At 38.8% G+C, this 15,734-nt stretch overlaps 1 protein-coding gene across 2 annotated transcripts in view; it reads right to left on the bottom strand.

Moving 5' to 3' along the window:
• ABCC4 (ATP binding cassette subfamily C member 4 (PEL blood group)) overlaps positions 1–15,734 on the bottom strand; it is a 158,033-nt gene that overhangs the window by 55,685 nt on the left and 86,614 nt on the right. Inside the window, exons 20-21 of one of the 2 annotated variants that reach the window (XM_065642160.1) lie at positions 13,305–13,384; positions 10,625–10,691 (exon numbers count right to left, since the gene is read on the bottom strand). In XM_065642160.1, coding sequence (XP_065498232.1) covers positions 10,644–10,691; positions 13,305–13,384 — 128 coding nt within the window. In that variant the 3' untranslated portion in view covers positions 10,625–10,643. Of the gene's footprint in view, positions 1–10,624; positions 10,692–13,304; positions 13,385–15,734 lie in introns of those variants that run through there. The other variant, XM_065642154.1, reaches the window with a different exon arrangement.

The raw sequence follows: 15,734 nt of genomic DNA, 5'->3' as shown, positions 1-15,734 counted from the left end.
CTAAATACTGCCAGCTCTAAAAGCTTTGAAAACAGCAAGCTTGTTTTATCTTCCATGAGACACCCTCTCCTCCTCTGAATCTTGCTATTTGCAATTAGTCAACAAGAAGCTACCCAACTAAATCCATATGTCACTGCAAATGGGCTGAACACACCTGTCAGATATACCACAGAAATGCATTCAAAATTCCCAATCACATCCTTACTGCTAGTACCTTCTACTTGTTCTTGTCTCTATAAGATAGTCTTTCTGGATCATTGTTCTTCCAAGAGAACAAGCGTATACTTAGCTCCTCAGGGCAAATGTTTTCTGTGCCACCAACATGCTCATTCATTTGACTTGGCATGCATTTTGTCATTAAGTGAAAAGTCTTAATACTTGTTTGAGATCATGGCGAATTGCATCCAATTGTTCTTTACCAAGTGACCTTATAATAAAAAGGGTGTTTTCCTTAATACATTGGCACTGTCACCATTCTCTTGTATTTAAACAGCAACCTATCATCAATAATCTCTTATCCTACAACAAGGGCTAGAAATGGGCTTTCTGGGCACCCTGGGCCAAGAGGCTTAACTACCTTATGCAGGTCTTGATCTGAATAGCAACTCTCAAAAATCACAGTCCGTGTGTTGTCTGAGACTCCCATATATTGATGCTTTAGAAACAGACGCATAATCAAGCTCCGGGCTTTGTGATTCTGCCAGACACTCAAAACACTCGTCCTTTAAAACTCTGCATTACATTCCTACAACATCATGAAGTTATTTTCCTTTTTGTAATAAATTATCTATCTTCACTCATCTAAGAAGTCAGTTGCCAGGGTGCTTTGGCCACAGTAATAAGTGACTTCCAGCTAATACAGATTTTCCATGAAAAAACAAGCCCTTATTAGAGCCAAAACTATGGCCCCTACTTATGCGTCTCTACATGCAACTCCTGTTCATACCCACTGTACATGAAAGCCAATACTGTCATGTAAAAAAGGACAGTCAAGATCCATTCTGGTAGATGGCTGTAGACAATGTATTTTTCTATTTATAAGTAGTAAAATCTTGAGGAGGACCTTTAATTTGATTTTCTCAAATGCTCTTGTGCCTACTAGGCACTTCCATACAAAAATGTTCTCAGGGATTTGGGCAGCAAGGCACAACTTTGCAATGAGGATCTATATCAAAGTGAGAGGTCCTCTTCTTGCAGTTTAAAGGGAGTCAGTCAGTCACAGCTTTATTCTGATCTCCTATAAAATGATGCTAAAAAGTTAATATGTTTTGTGGTTCAGCAGTGCTAGGTTGGTTGTCTTCTCCTCCAAATGTCCACAGTCCCTGGCTATAATCTTACACTGTTCTCTTCCCAAGGAGAAAAAAAAATGCAGGCACACAAAACACATTCACAAACTCCAGTGCTCTTCGTACCATGACAAACATGTTGTACCTTCCTGTGGAACACCTCAGATGCCAAGCACAATTTTACATGGTAGCTTGAGGAAACAGCATTAATCAGACAGAGTGTAGAACATGCACACACTCATGCTTTGTTTCCTCAACAGCTCTTGCCAGAACCTGCCTGAAACAATACAGAAAAATGTCTGGCACCAGCCAGCTCTCCTGGAGTTACTCTTCTTCTCAGGTAGCGGAAAGCAGCCCTTTCCATCATATTAATTTAGGGGTTTTGTGACCTATATGTAAATAAGGACTCTAACACCCCCACCATCAGCAATAACAGCAGTAAGTGTGACCACTTCGTCGGCTTTTGCACTTGCTACAATGCATTTTTGTACCTCCTCTGCCAAACGAGTGGTATTTTTAAAACGAAAGTAGGGGATGGCTCGACAATTTCTGCTCCCCTCCTACACCTTGAAGCCATTTCAAAAACTTTTCCCCAGGTATGTTAGCCCAATACAGCCCAGCTGAGCACAGACGCTGATGAAACCAAAACATTTCATTCAAAAATGGGTACTTTTCTCTTTAGCCCTGCTACAAATGGTGTATTTCCTACTTTGTGCTTTGCTCCTGTATTTAGTAATTTATCAGCAGAAGCTGATTCACCAGTATTTTCCTTGGTCTTATCTCACTTAAATGCAGTTTTTCTTTCAGTGCTAATTATTCCTTTCTTTCTATAGAAGGGGCACATATACTTAGAACAATTAAAAAAAAAAATCAAGAAATATCTCACTGCTTTCAGGCTTTTAGACTACAGGAAGCAGATCTGACAAGCTGATACAAAATGATGCAAAAAACGGATAGTAAAAGGACTGGGAAAGGATAGGGCCTTGTGACACTCCCAGTACACAAGTCTGAATGCTGGGGTGCTAAACAGGGAATGGACCACAGAAAGCAGCCAGGTTCTCATGCTCTCCCCAAATACCATCTCCTGCTGCTACTGCTGGGCAAAGACCACTGGCCTTGATGGACAACCGCTGTGATCCTGCATGCTGTCATTTAGTGTTCTTGTGGTCTAGTCCATTCACTTATTCGCTAAAATACTCTCCACTGTTCCTGCGAGGAATTCCTCTCAGCTAATGAAGACGTTATCATAACCTTTTCATCGACGCTGTGCACACTTTCTTCCCAGTTCTTCCAAACGTCTGGCAAAATTTCGCTTACCACAGACACTGCTGGCCTATAAGCTGTAGTTTTGCAGAGCCTGTCTTTTGAGCTACATGGACTTTTGTGCCTCAGGCCTCTTGTCCCTCACAGCAAAACGCCAGAGCAGCCCCCGCCCCTCCTCAAGAATACCTCATTTTCAGCTGCATGACCTTTTCTGCTCAGCCAAGTATAATTGTTTTGCCAGAAGTCAATTCTGTGTCTTTCAGCAACTTTAAAAGCTTCGTGCTGCATTTGGACTGTGGGCTCTTCTGTTAAGAGGAGTATCAGTCCTTCAGTAACACAGCTCTTCGGCCTTACAGCAATTACAAGCTTTTAAGCATTTTACTGTTTGTTCTTGCTATTTAAAATACACTATTCATATATTTATTTTTAGGTGGAATTAAGTCCTAGTCATATTTCTTTAAGTTCCCCAGCAGCCCCTCTGCCCCAGTTAAACAAAAACTACGAAAAATATGAAGGACTACAGCATCAGCTATCCTAAGAAACAAAACTACCTTCTGTTCTCTTCTGGTCGCACTCTTTCATAGCAGATACACAAAAAATGCTTTTTAGCTTGTCTCTGCGTTTTTCCTAACCTCCCCAGAGCTTTGCCACTCTGATAGGGCTATAAAATACTACTTTCCAATTAAAAATAAACTCTTGACTCATACTTCTTCAGTACTTCAGGCTGTTCAGTGATCACTCAGCTACAGGAAGCTTATCAGTGGCCTGACATTTTCAGCAAGTGTATTTCAACCGTTCAGCACCAGCCTCTCACCACCACCATCAGGTTTCACCCAGTTCAGCCATTCTCTGCAGGTACAGAACCCAGTGGCACCTAAAGAAGTAACAAGAAACTTTCTTGGCAGATAACAAACATTATTTACTGTGGAAATCACATGCTCATTCATAATTCGTTACAAATATGTTCCAAGACCATCAGGAAGACTTTGCAGAAGTTTACAGAAGCACAGAATCATTTAGGTTGGAAGAGACCCTCAGGATCATTGAGTCCAACCGTAACCTAACTCTGGCACTAAACCACGTCCCTAAGAACCTCATCTGTGTGTCTTTTAAACACCTCCAGGGATGGTGACTTCACCACTTCCCTGGGCAGCCTGTTCCAGTGCTTCACAACCCCTTCCGTGAAGAATTTTTTCCTAATATCCAATCTAAACCTCCCCTGGCACAACTTGAGGCCATTATTTACCACAAACATCAACAAAGACACACCGAAGTAACTGATACCGGGCCTGACCCCAAAATTCAGACTTTCTACCAGTGAGAAAAGTGAAAAATTATTTTTCTCAGTATTATGTTATTTTCTCAGTATTTACGTTATGTTTAAGAGAAGGATGGACAACTGAATTTGGTACCAGCCAGCAAGCTTTCAGTTTGAGAACGGAAGATCTAAAACGATTATTTTAGCATACGGGTGACTATCATAGTAAAAGAGCTCTGCTTGTTTGAACATTAGACTGATTTCAAAACCAGAAAGAAGAAAAGATCTAGGGACATGATTGCAAAAGAAAATGCCATCGCTCAGAGTCCTATTCTTCCACAGTGCAGGAACAGCCATTATTGAGCCTTTGAAAGAGCCTTTCTTACACACAAAGTTTTACTGTTTCAAGAGTGCAATCCAAACGAATCAATTTTTTTTATGATACCGGACTATCCTGTAACGTAGATGTAACACGAAGAGGCATAAGCTTCCCAAAGACATTTGACATTCAGTTCCCAGCCGAACTCTTATCTCTTGCTGTATGAAGCCGACCAAATTGAAGCCTCTACCTTTTGAAGAACAAACTCACTGGGAGTTTTCAAATCAGCTGCGGAGTTCACCAGTCACAGTATCAGCTTCAGCAAGAAAAACACTCCTTTATTCTGCATGAGATGCACACATAACCCTGGCAGTGCATTTTTACAAGCTGTAGTATTTTTTTCTTTTCCTAGAGATAATTCCTTGTCCCACATGTTTGTTTTGGGCATAAATATGCATGATAATTTAAGACACACACAGGCCAGCTACATGGCTTAGTAATTCAAATTGCCTCCAAGTTTCTCCTTCCCTGTTGAATCAAAAGTGAAATCTCCAGTCCTTTTGCTGAACGGTGAAATCCTACTTTGTTTGCGAGCACACATTGTCCTATCTACAGTATATCAGTAGTTTAAGGCAATCTAGAAGATTTGTACTTATCACCATTTGGAAGAGGATTGCTACACTCTTTGACTGACAGCAGAATTAAAGATTTCTAATTTCTGTGAAATGTTAGAAATGTTAATGATCTGTAGAAGTTTTAAAAATAATCACCAGTTTGAGCCACAGCTGTTAAAGGTTGCAATAATGCTTAAAAAGTCAGGAAAATACCTGTAAATAATAATAAAAATCCCCACTGGCACCAAAAGCATAAGTAGTACATAGAGGAAGACAGACCAAAAAGAAAAGGATAAAACTATAGAACATGAGTTCACTTAAATCGGAATATTTCTTTGTACTTGTTTCACCCTAAGAAAAGCAAACAAGAAAATATATCTTCCAACAGATTTTAAAAAGAGACAAACAGAATCTCCCTCTGGAACTTTTACAAATTCCACTTTAACCAAAAGGGGGAAAATTTCCAAACACCACAGAAGAGGGGCCCGTCACTGGACTTCCATACAACTATCCTGCCTTCTAGTAGCTGAAAATGTATTGAGAGTAACCTGACAAAGAAAACAGAGAAGCCAATTTGGAGAAGAGCCTATTTGAACCTGAACGTAATGTTATATTTACAGGTTTCGGTCAAACATACCAAAATAACACAAGAAAAAAAATACATTTTTGTCTTCCTACCACTAAGCGACAATCTGTTCAAACTGTTAGAGAAACGAAGACTGCATCTCATGAAGCTCTCATGCCCTAGACAAAGAAATACAGAAGACAGAACTCCACTAAGTGAAAGCTACCTTTATTTTTCTGAGTGCTGTGCTCAATACATCAGTATTCCACAATTCATTGAGAAAATGGAAAGAACAGCTCAGTAACAAAGGTGCTATCGACTCTTACCCCGTAAGTGGAGACATACAAAAACTAAAAGGAAATGAGTTAAGACAAACAAGGAAAATGGTAAAGGAAACATAAGAAAGGAAGATGACAAAAAGGTAATACAATTACATTTTTTCAGTATTTTATGTTCTTTCCCATGTTAGATAAGGGGTTACATCTCCAATTCTTATTAAAACTAAGTAAATACAAACCCTAAAATACTAAAAAAGTTACATTATATGCCCACACAAATTAGGTTGGTTACTGCAATGTTATCTGGTGTCTCGACACTAATATGTAGAGAATGACACATATACCTATTCTTATAAAAATTCTACATACTAGTGTAAATAGGAAAAAAAAATAGGGTGAGGGAAATGATTGGGTTGGATTACGTATGACCACTATAGTGAGAACTGATCTTTAGCCTTCCTTAGAAAACCAAGGTCCGTGTATAAACGGGAATCCACCTGTTAGCGGTGACTCCAGACTTTATACGTTTTAACCTATAGTTATACCATCAATCTGAGTAAATATGCAGTCCGTATGATGCAAGACACTCATCCTTACATTCAAAGGAATGCGATGACAGAGTGAAGACCAGCAATAGCTTTGGTGTAGATTATTTCCACTGCTGGTCACCATCAAGAAGACTAATTGGCTACTGGGATTTAACAATCTAGGCATTCAAGGACAGAGAAATGAAAGGTCAGTAAAGAACTGCATTATTTAGACAAGTGTCTGTGCTAAACTCACAGCTCCTCCATCTTGTGTCCAGTTCTGGGCCCCTCAGTTCAAGAAGGACAGGGAACTGCTGGAGAGAGTCCAGCGCAGGGCCACGAAGATGATGAAGGGAATGGAGCATCTCCCTTATGAGGAAAGGCTGAGGGAGCTGGGGCTCTTTAGCTTGGAGAAGAGGAGACTGAGGGGTGACCTCATTAATGTTTATAAATATATAAAGGGTGGGTGTCACGAGGATGGAGCCAGGCTCTTCTCGGTGACAACCAACAGTAAGACAAGGGGTAATGGGTTCAAGCTGGAACACAAGAGGTTCCACTTAAATGTGAGAAGAAACTTCTTCTCAGTGAGGGTGACAGAGCACTGGAACGGGCTGCCCAGGGGGGTTGTGGATTCTCCTTCTCTGGAGACATTCAAAACCCACCTGGATGCCTTCCTGTGTAACCTCACCTAAGTTTTCCTGCTCTGGCAGGGGGATTGGACTAGATGATCTTTTGAGGTCCCTTCCAATCCCTAACATTCTGTGATTCTGTGATCTTGGTCTTGGAGATACAAGCGCAACCAGAGCCGCCTCCTTTTTTTTCTATTTCTATTTCTTTTTTTTTTTTTTTTTTTTTTTTTTTTTTTTTTTTTTTTTTTTTGAGGGGGTGGGAAAGGGGACAGGGATGATGATGATCAGGCAGGATAAACAGGTTTTTGTTTGTTTTTAACACTACCGTGTATAATTCCCTTTTTATTACAAAGAAAACAGCAAAACTGAAAGCCCATACAAATATCAAGTAACTACACCAAAAATTAGTTTTGTATCATAATGATAACCTTTTCTGAAATTAGAGCTCAAAAGTAACAAATGAAAAATATATAATCCTATTATTTTTCTTTAAGTTTTAATTGGTCTTTGATTATGCACTAGCAAGATGCACTGTAGCACCCATCTTGGGAACATACAGTTAGAACTTTAGTTCCACAGAGAAAAAGTTCTGAGATTTCAGCAGTCAAGTGCCATCAGGCAACTGGGGTTTTTAATTTATTTATTTTGCATTTAAACCTCAGCACAGCTGCAGAATCTCATGATCTAACCATCAAGCAGAACTACCAGGATTCAGCAGAAGGGAAACTAAAAGGTGTCTCCCAAGATACAAGTCTGCTCTATGTACCAGGCTAAAGAGAATATGCTGGCATTTAACAAAGATCCCACCACTGGTTATTTTCTCACAATATATTTATAGTCATATTTTAAACATACACATGCAAATACACAAAACTATTCTTTAATGAATATCTCTTCAAACTCACATGTATGCACACAAAACATGGCTAAACTGGAAAAAAACAACACAACAATCTCCCCCCAAACCCCACCTCTCTCAGAAATCACAAAATAACAATGTCATTGTTAAACTAAAAGATCCTGGAATTCCTTCTACACACTTTCCCTGACATCTTCACACAATAAAATGCAGGGGTCAGTGGTACTGAAACAAGGAACGGCAGTTCCACTCTTGTGCACATACGAAAGCAAGTGACCCAAGCTATTATTCCAGTCTGAGGCACTTTTTGTTCCTAATATCCAGATGCAGCAGCTCTCTCTTTTTCTTTTTTTTTTTTCTTTTTTTTTTAAGAAATGACTGTGGACACCTCCTTCACATTTTCCTTTTCTTCAGTATTTTCACTTCATAAAGCTGCAGTCAATGTGTTTTGTGTGTGGTGAGAAGGGAATGGCACATTCAGTGGTGGTCTCAGCCACAGCCTACATTGGTGGCTCAAGTAGTCTCAGGATTAGGTCTTTGTGTGTGATGAAAGGATATGAAAAGTCAGTTATTTAAACTCAGTCAAGCTGTTGATTTTGGGGAGGAAAAAGGTTTTGCAATTCAGTTTTCCTCAATAAATCACTGCCCTTTTCCAAGGGCAGCTGCAGATAGTTCACATGTTCACAGTGTTCTCCAGAAACAAAGCAGATCATTATTTTTTTTTTGCCCTTCAATCCAACATAGGGTAAGAAATCAAAACGAAGGGGCCATCACATTAAGTTACTCAGATTCATGAGAAACTAAAGCAGAAAATCAACTCTGTTAATAGGTAATAAGATCACTGAAGAATTAAAAGGGCAAGAAACTACAAAGAAAACCATATCTTTAAAATTTATAATAATATTTAACAAAACCAAAAGAAAGCGTGAAATATATTTCACTGTCCTGTGTATTCAATCAGTTCACAGATATAATTTTCAGCCGGTAGTTTATCAGTTTGGCTACGCATACTGCATCGCCTGAGACCACAGTTTAAAGATGTTAAGCCTCTACAGATCCATCTCAAGTCAAAAGGAGATTCAGGTACTAAAACCAGGCCTTTGATGAGCTCTCGAAAATACAGCATCCAAAATAGTGGCCACTTTGGAATAATGCACATAAAATACTAGTAAATATATTGGATTCTTCATTCCTAATACTTCCTCATTAATTTTTTTAATTCTATTCCTTGGCTGACCTTTTGCCTAATTAGTATAGTGTGTTTTATTAGTGCTGCATTGAGCTAGACATTGCTATGCATTTAACCAGGACATTTTAAAGTACAAACCCCACACCTGCCAGTGAAGTCCACATCAACAGAACCACAACTCCCACAGAGCTTAAGGCAGGAGGAGGAACAACAGCTGGTTATAACACTGAGTAAATCAGCTGGTGTTTTCAGAGGAGCCTACGAAAATTAAGTAACAAAATCCCAGTCATTTTAAATGGCACCTGACTTCCTTAAGTCCCTTTGGACTAATTTACAGGACCATCAAGTTCATACCAACTAAAGAGAGCATTTCTGCAATCTCGTGCATTTCGGTAGCTCTTTGAGGCTGCTATCATGCCTGCTCTCTGATTAAACTAACAAATACATAAATAAAGCATAGATATCTAAATGAAGTAGATGTTCAAATCCCTTTAGAACGTTTTAAAGCACTTCGCACAAGTAGTCCCTTACCTGAGGAGATATTCACTTAGTTGGAAAAGACCTGTCAAAAATGCAAAACTCAGGATCGGAAAAAGAAAGCGAGATGTTGAACTGAGGCTAAGGAGGATAACAGTACTAAGGCAAGTGATCAAAAATATGCAAGCTCACAAAAAAACTCCCACCATCTTCACCAAACAAGTTCATTCAGCTTTTTGACTATGTGAATCAACATACAAACATTAATTACTGCCTGATTTTACACACATATTCAGTGCTGTATATGTAGAAATACTAAGTGTCATACTGAACATAGCATTGCTTTTTATTTTATTTTTTGGGAGAGCTGGTATGGAACCTTATGGCCAGCCAGAATCCATTACAAAAGATAAGGCGCAGGCTTAAACTGCGGACTGTAAAGTTCATTTTTTACTTTAATGAACTGGACTGTAAATGTACAATTAAAGACACCTCAGTTGAAGTGCCTAACTTAACCTTTGGTTTCTTTTCAGTTTCTATACTTCACATCTACCCACACAGTTCTGTTCAACAGCCATGTAGTCAAACAAAGCCATGAACGTGTTCTCCTAAAAGAGACTTATTTTTTATTTATAAATCTTGTGGATGCAACAGTAATTTCTACGAAAAGACAGTCAACTGCACCGACATGACGTGTCTCACACACTGTTAATAAAAAACTGACTGCCTCCTTCTAGTGAGGACTGTCCCTCTTGCCCCCTCTCCAAAGACAGGTGTGCTGTATTTTGGGGCACTTAAAGCCAAAGAAAAGAAGGATGGCAGGAAACTTTGAACATAGTCAGAGCTGCTACTTTGGGAGCACTTGCAAAGCAACAGTTTTACAAAATCTAGCCAGGTTTTCAGAAGAACACACAAGGTCTATGATGCATTTTTGTGCTTGCCACATGCCTTTTATTTTTGCTTTAACAAATAAGTGTGCAGTAACTATCCACTCTCCTGAAGGGAACTGTTTCTTCTTCATTGGCTCAATGAAGGATGTAAAAAATTCAGCTCTTTTAGTTCCAAGGAATTAATTTTCATCCAGTATAGCTGTCTAGACTAATCACGCTCATTATGACTGTAGTGCAGTGTATAAATCTTATTAGGGACTCTACAAAGAACATTATCAATTTTTAGCATTGCTTTAAAATCTGTACTTGGTGTAATTACAAAATTCTCAAAACTAGTAGATCCTATTTACTTACTTACAGGTATTCAAATGAGCTCATATTGTAGGTTTTGGGCGTCCAATCACGTTGTGCTTATTTGTGCAGAAATTATACACTCACTTGCCAATATAGTAAAAGGCTGGAATGCTTCACAATGATCCTAGCAGTAACTCAGAAAAAGGACCACTTCTTCAATGCAAATCCGCTCAAGAAAAGCTTCTACACACAAAGATGAACCAGTTACTGCATTGTTTATTAAGTTTCACTTGATTCCTCCTGACAACCATTTAAACAATGAATGTTGGGAAATGTCTCTCAAAGAATCAACAACAATGGCGGGGATCAGAGCTTTTATATTTAGCTAATACTGTTTTTAGAAAGGAGAAAATATTTCTTCCTGAAGGGATTATAGGAAGTCTTATAAAAGACACCTGCAAACAAAACAAGTGACAAAAGATCTCTATCATAACTGATTACAGTTATCCTTTGTAAAAATCTGTGCTTCTTCAGAAATAAATATCATCGCTTTGCTATTGAATTTCAAAAGGCATCCACTAACCAACAAGCCTGCCGATCAAGAACACTAAGTTTTAGACAACCTGCCAAGAAGGAAGTGTTTTTGTCTTATGGATAGCAGCACATTATTAATCAACAGTAATTTCCTAAATTTTCTTTTCTGATGCCAAATAGAATAGGCAAGCTCTGAAATACAGTATCACTTTAATAGAGTACTGGACATGTGACATCTACTTTAGTTTTTTGAAAAGGAAAATTTTTCACTTAAAATACCAACTTCAGAATTTGACAAATTATTCAATAGCCAATTTAAAAGAAATGCACAAAGTAATCAAGATGAGGGGAAATGTTTACAAAAAGCAGTCTACAGTAGGAGCTTGAAAGAAGAAAACAATGACATCTAGAGCAACAGCCTTCATTCTTTCAGACCAGTTATGTTTTGGTAAGCATATACTGCTGACGGTATCTATATACTAGTCAAATGACTAAGTTTTCCAATTCAGTAGTAGATGATGCAGTCCTCTGTATGTGCCATGCATACAGGTTACCTCCTTCTTAGCTCTCTTGGAGCAAACCAGTTGGTGTCCTCAGAAAAAAAAAAAGAGAGTGTAATTCTCAAGACAGTTTTGCTTCAGGGTCTGCTCCCAAAAGGAAGTATGGACAAGACCACACCAATGTTGGCTCCCTCTGCTTACACAAACTTGTCTAACATTTTCCCAGCAAATTTTGCATCCTCAGACAACCCCACATGCCTTTAAACCACATGCCAGGGCATGCAAAACACCCACTCAGTTTCTCGCTATAAAAGCGCCATGCAAGTGGGGCTGCAACACGGCTCTCGCACTTTAGCAAATGCACAGAACTAAGGACATTTTATCTCAAGACCCTGAAGACGCTCTGGCCATGGGCGGTGCGTAGTATGAACACACATAGCGCTAAGACAAGAGGATAAGGACTGCGGTACAGCCTGAGCTTCCAGCCAAAAAGACAGGCATGTATGAATTGTTCCAAGAGTGCAGAAATAGAGTAAGATATGTTGTCTAATAAGATAGTTAACGAGACCGAAGAAAATTTTGAACCTGTATAAACAGTAGAAAACCAGTAGCATATTATAGAAATATGTTTATATTGCACTTTCAAGAATGAATGTGTCAGGGCCTTAAAAGTCCATGAATTCAAAACCTTAGTATTTACTATAAGCAACTGCATAACTCACAAAAAACCTCCAATTGCATTAATTGATAGGTAAAATACATCACACCTTCCTTTCTTCCCCAAAACGACATGTGGCACTGTAATACTTTGAAAAACAAACACACACCTAAACTTTAACAGCTTCACTAAACTAGGAAAAAGTCTTTATCTTAAGAAGTGCTTTTACTAACTCCTTAGAATATTTTTTCCTGTTTTCAAGAGTTCAGCATTAACATGCTCAACCTGAAATGTCTTTGTTTTATTTTTTAAAGAAGTGAAAGCAAGGTTTAGATCCCGAGTAAGTTATCTCTAGGAGACGAAGCAAAGTCAGCAGTTGCACCTTCTGACTTGAGCATGACAAGTCTGATCCACTAAGTGAGTTCAGATGATCCACTAAGACATTCCTATCTCTAGACTTCACAACTCTGTGTATTCTGTGATTCATGTTATTTTGATACAGTAATATCAATTTTTTTGCAGCTTTATCCTTCTGCAATTTTTTACTAGGAGGATTAATAGCAACTGCAATAGAAAAATGACCTTGGTATCATATATAATCCTTTATCCTTTCATCATCATCAAAATCTCAGTGCTTTGTCCATCTTTCTTGTCTGCAGCAACTTATTTCACTTGTTCCTATTAAGGCTATTACATTCACTCTATTACTACTAATCTTTTCTTTGTAAATAGCCACACCTATTTTAATCCAAAACGGTGTGGTAAGCATTTGATTCTTTGTGGAAGTAGACACATAATTAGGTTAATCTGTGCTATCTTTTCATGTGAGTTGATTGTTTCTTTACTATGGACATATTTCTTAGAACAGCAATAAGCTTGCCAGATCGCTTGCAGGCAAATCAGGAGCAATTTACCAAGCATGTAGCTACTATGAACTGAAATCTTGACATAATAGCAAGCTGTGTATAGCCACTCCTACCTGCCAGTTATTACTCATGTTAGCTTTTACTGACACATTAAATTTCAACCGCACCTTCTTTCACAAACAAGTACTTTCATTCAACTCAACTGCATCTGTGACAAATAGCTGGTCTTCACCAAAGCACACAGGAATCTAAATTCAGAATGCAGTGCAGAAGTCTTTGACAGCAGCAACTGAATTACCTGCACGAAGTCCAAAAACGTCAGTGGAAGCAAGTCATCCAGGTGGCCAATATCTTTGGAGAAACGATTTAAGATTCTTCCTATAGGAACAGGGTTGGAAAAGAAAAATAAATATAATTCCTGAAAAGATCAAAATATCTTCAACACAACATGTTTTACCATTTTAGTAACAGTTAAAAGGAAACAGCTGGAATCTGAAGATAAAAAGACACTTTTTGAAACCACCATGAAGGGAATCTTTTACAACTACTGCAATATATTTTGAAGAATACTTTTTTACAAATGCTTTTCACCCAATTATAAAACCTTTACTTAAACTGCTAGGAAAAAACTAGAATGGGCTTTGAAGATAATAGTTCAACAGAATTTAACAGGTGAAACACACATGCTTTATCTGCTCAACATGTGCATGTAAAAGTTTACAGTTGAGCCAACTTAATTCAAGTTTCATCAAGTAACAACAGCCAGAATCCGCTCCTATCTTTCACTGAAACTCACTAGTGCAGGTATGTCCCAGATAGACCATAGTTGATCTAGCTGATCCTTTTTAGTATTTTTGTTCCCACCCCTCCACTATCTATGTGGATTTAAACTGCACATGTTTCTGGAATAAAATTTGAGACAGATTTGTGTTCATGCAGCCTCACATTTATACTTATTCAAAACCTTGACACTACCGATCTTTATTAAAGCTAATAAAACAGTTTTTAATCTGCTGTCAGTGAAGCATTTACACTTCTCTATTTTCCCAAGTTCTACTTCAGTGAAAAAATCAGTTCTAGCAAGAGTTCTTTAATAATTAAAGTCACAATGCTGCCACCCATAAGTGGATTAGTATCTTTCTCTATTAATCGATATCTCCACTCGCCAGGAAAGGAACAAAGCTAAGGATGGGAATCTGGCCTTTTCTAAGGTGTGCAATGCCCGTACATGCATTCGCATTGCTTTTTTATCTACATATATCTTGATTCAATTATTACTTCTAACTGTACAAACACATTCACTGCATTGGCAACAAAAGGCTTTTTTTTTTTTCTTTTCAAAGGTGCTCATTAAACTGAAAGTAGTTAAGTTTAAAGTTTCCATGGAGCATGTTGGAGACGTAATTCAGAGATAAGAGATACCAAAGTAACTTCTGTAGCAACCATCACTCTGGTTTTCCATCCATGGCTGTCTCAGATTTACAAATTTTGTTGCGTAACATCAATTTATTTTTTTAGAGGAATTTCTGCTCCACACCAACCAATACACAAAACATCCTCTCCTCAGGCCTAGGACACGACTCCAAAGAGAGATACTGGTGGCAAACAGCTTGTTCTGCAGTACTTTACTACCAAAAGCAGTTACTTAAGGCAGGTAACAGCAGAATTCATCCTATTTTTAGGCTTTGCACCCAGAGAGGAAGGGTATAGAGCAGCACAAGACTCAGCAAGATCTCTTTCATCTGTTTCTACCATGAATGGCAGCTGGGGATGTTCTCTTTCACTTATTTCATGTTGGGGTAGATACATCAGAAGGCAGTCTAAGGCAATTTTCTTTTTTTTCAAGTTTCCTTTTCCTGCGATTTCTTACACAGAGACTGGTCATGGAAGAGCGATCTAGGATGTATGGCATGCATGCTGTAGCTAAGACTTCTTAACATCCCTAAATACCACATTCCAGGTTATTTCCGAATGAACCAAGAATTTACTGGCAAAAAGAAAATAATTCAAAGAGGTTAAATGCTTCCTTGTGACAGAGCTTTCCTTAGTGGCTTGTCCGGGAAGGGCAGATGAAGGAAACAAGACGCCATGATGGCTTGGGCTCAGGGCATTAGCAATCTGTTCCCAGCTTTGTCACTTGCTTCCCCAGTGACTCCACTTTATTTTATGGAGTGAAGAGCAGAGCAAGTAGAGGTGAGAGTGCCAAGCCCCTCCATGAAACGCTGTGAGACCCACCGATGACAAGCTGTGTGCAAGAGCAAAGGATTATTTGCCACGGCGAGCAAACCCCACCTCAATTCAGCCTTAAAATCCCCCCTTTGCATCTCAAACTCAAATAAGTTTTATCTGTAGTGGTTTCAGGCTGATCTAAGCAGCTACGGCGCAAAAGCCATCCCGTCTGACACTGAGGATCACCCAGGCCATAGGGCAGGTTGATGCCAACACCCTCAGGAATCAAGTGAGGCCTTCACCATCTCTCTCATCCCACAAGTGGAAGAGCACATCCAAAGTTGTTCCTGGAAAAGCACTGTGCTTCCTCTCATTTTGTATGGGAAGGATGAAGGCTGAAGGGTTAGAGGAGAGAAGCCATTACAAAACGCTCGCTGTCTAAAGCTATTTTAGTTTCAGTTCCAACAGCATCTCAGAGTTCAGTTCTCATTTCTACTGAAGAATGACCCAAAGTTGCTCACGGAGAAATTTTGGAGACTTTGAGCCTGGATTTGGGGTT

Source organism: Caloenas nicobarica, chromosome 1, assembly GCF_036013445.1.
Source record: "Caloenas nicobarica isolate bCalNic1 chromosome 1, bCalNic1.hap1, whole genome shotgun sequence".
NCBI lineage: Eukaryota > Metazoa > Chordata > Aves > Columbiformes > Columbidae > Caloenas > Caloenas nicobarica.
The sequence above is the reverse complement of the archived record's forward strand: the minus strand, read 5'-3'. Positions and strand labels throughout refer to the sequence as shown.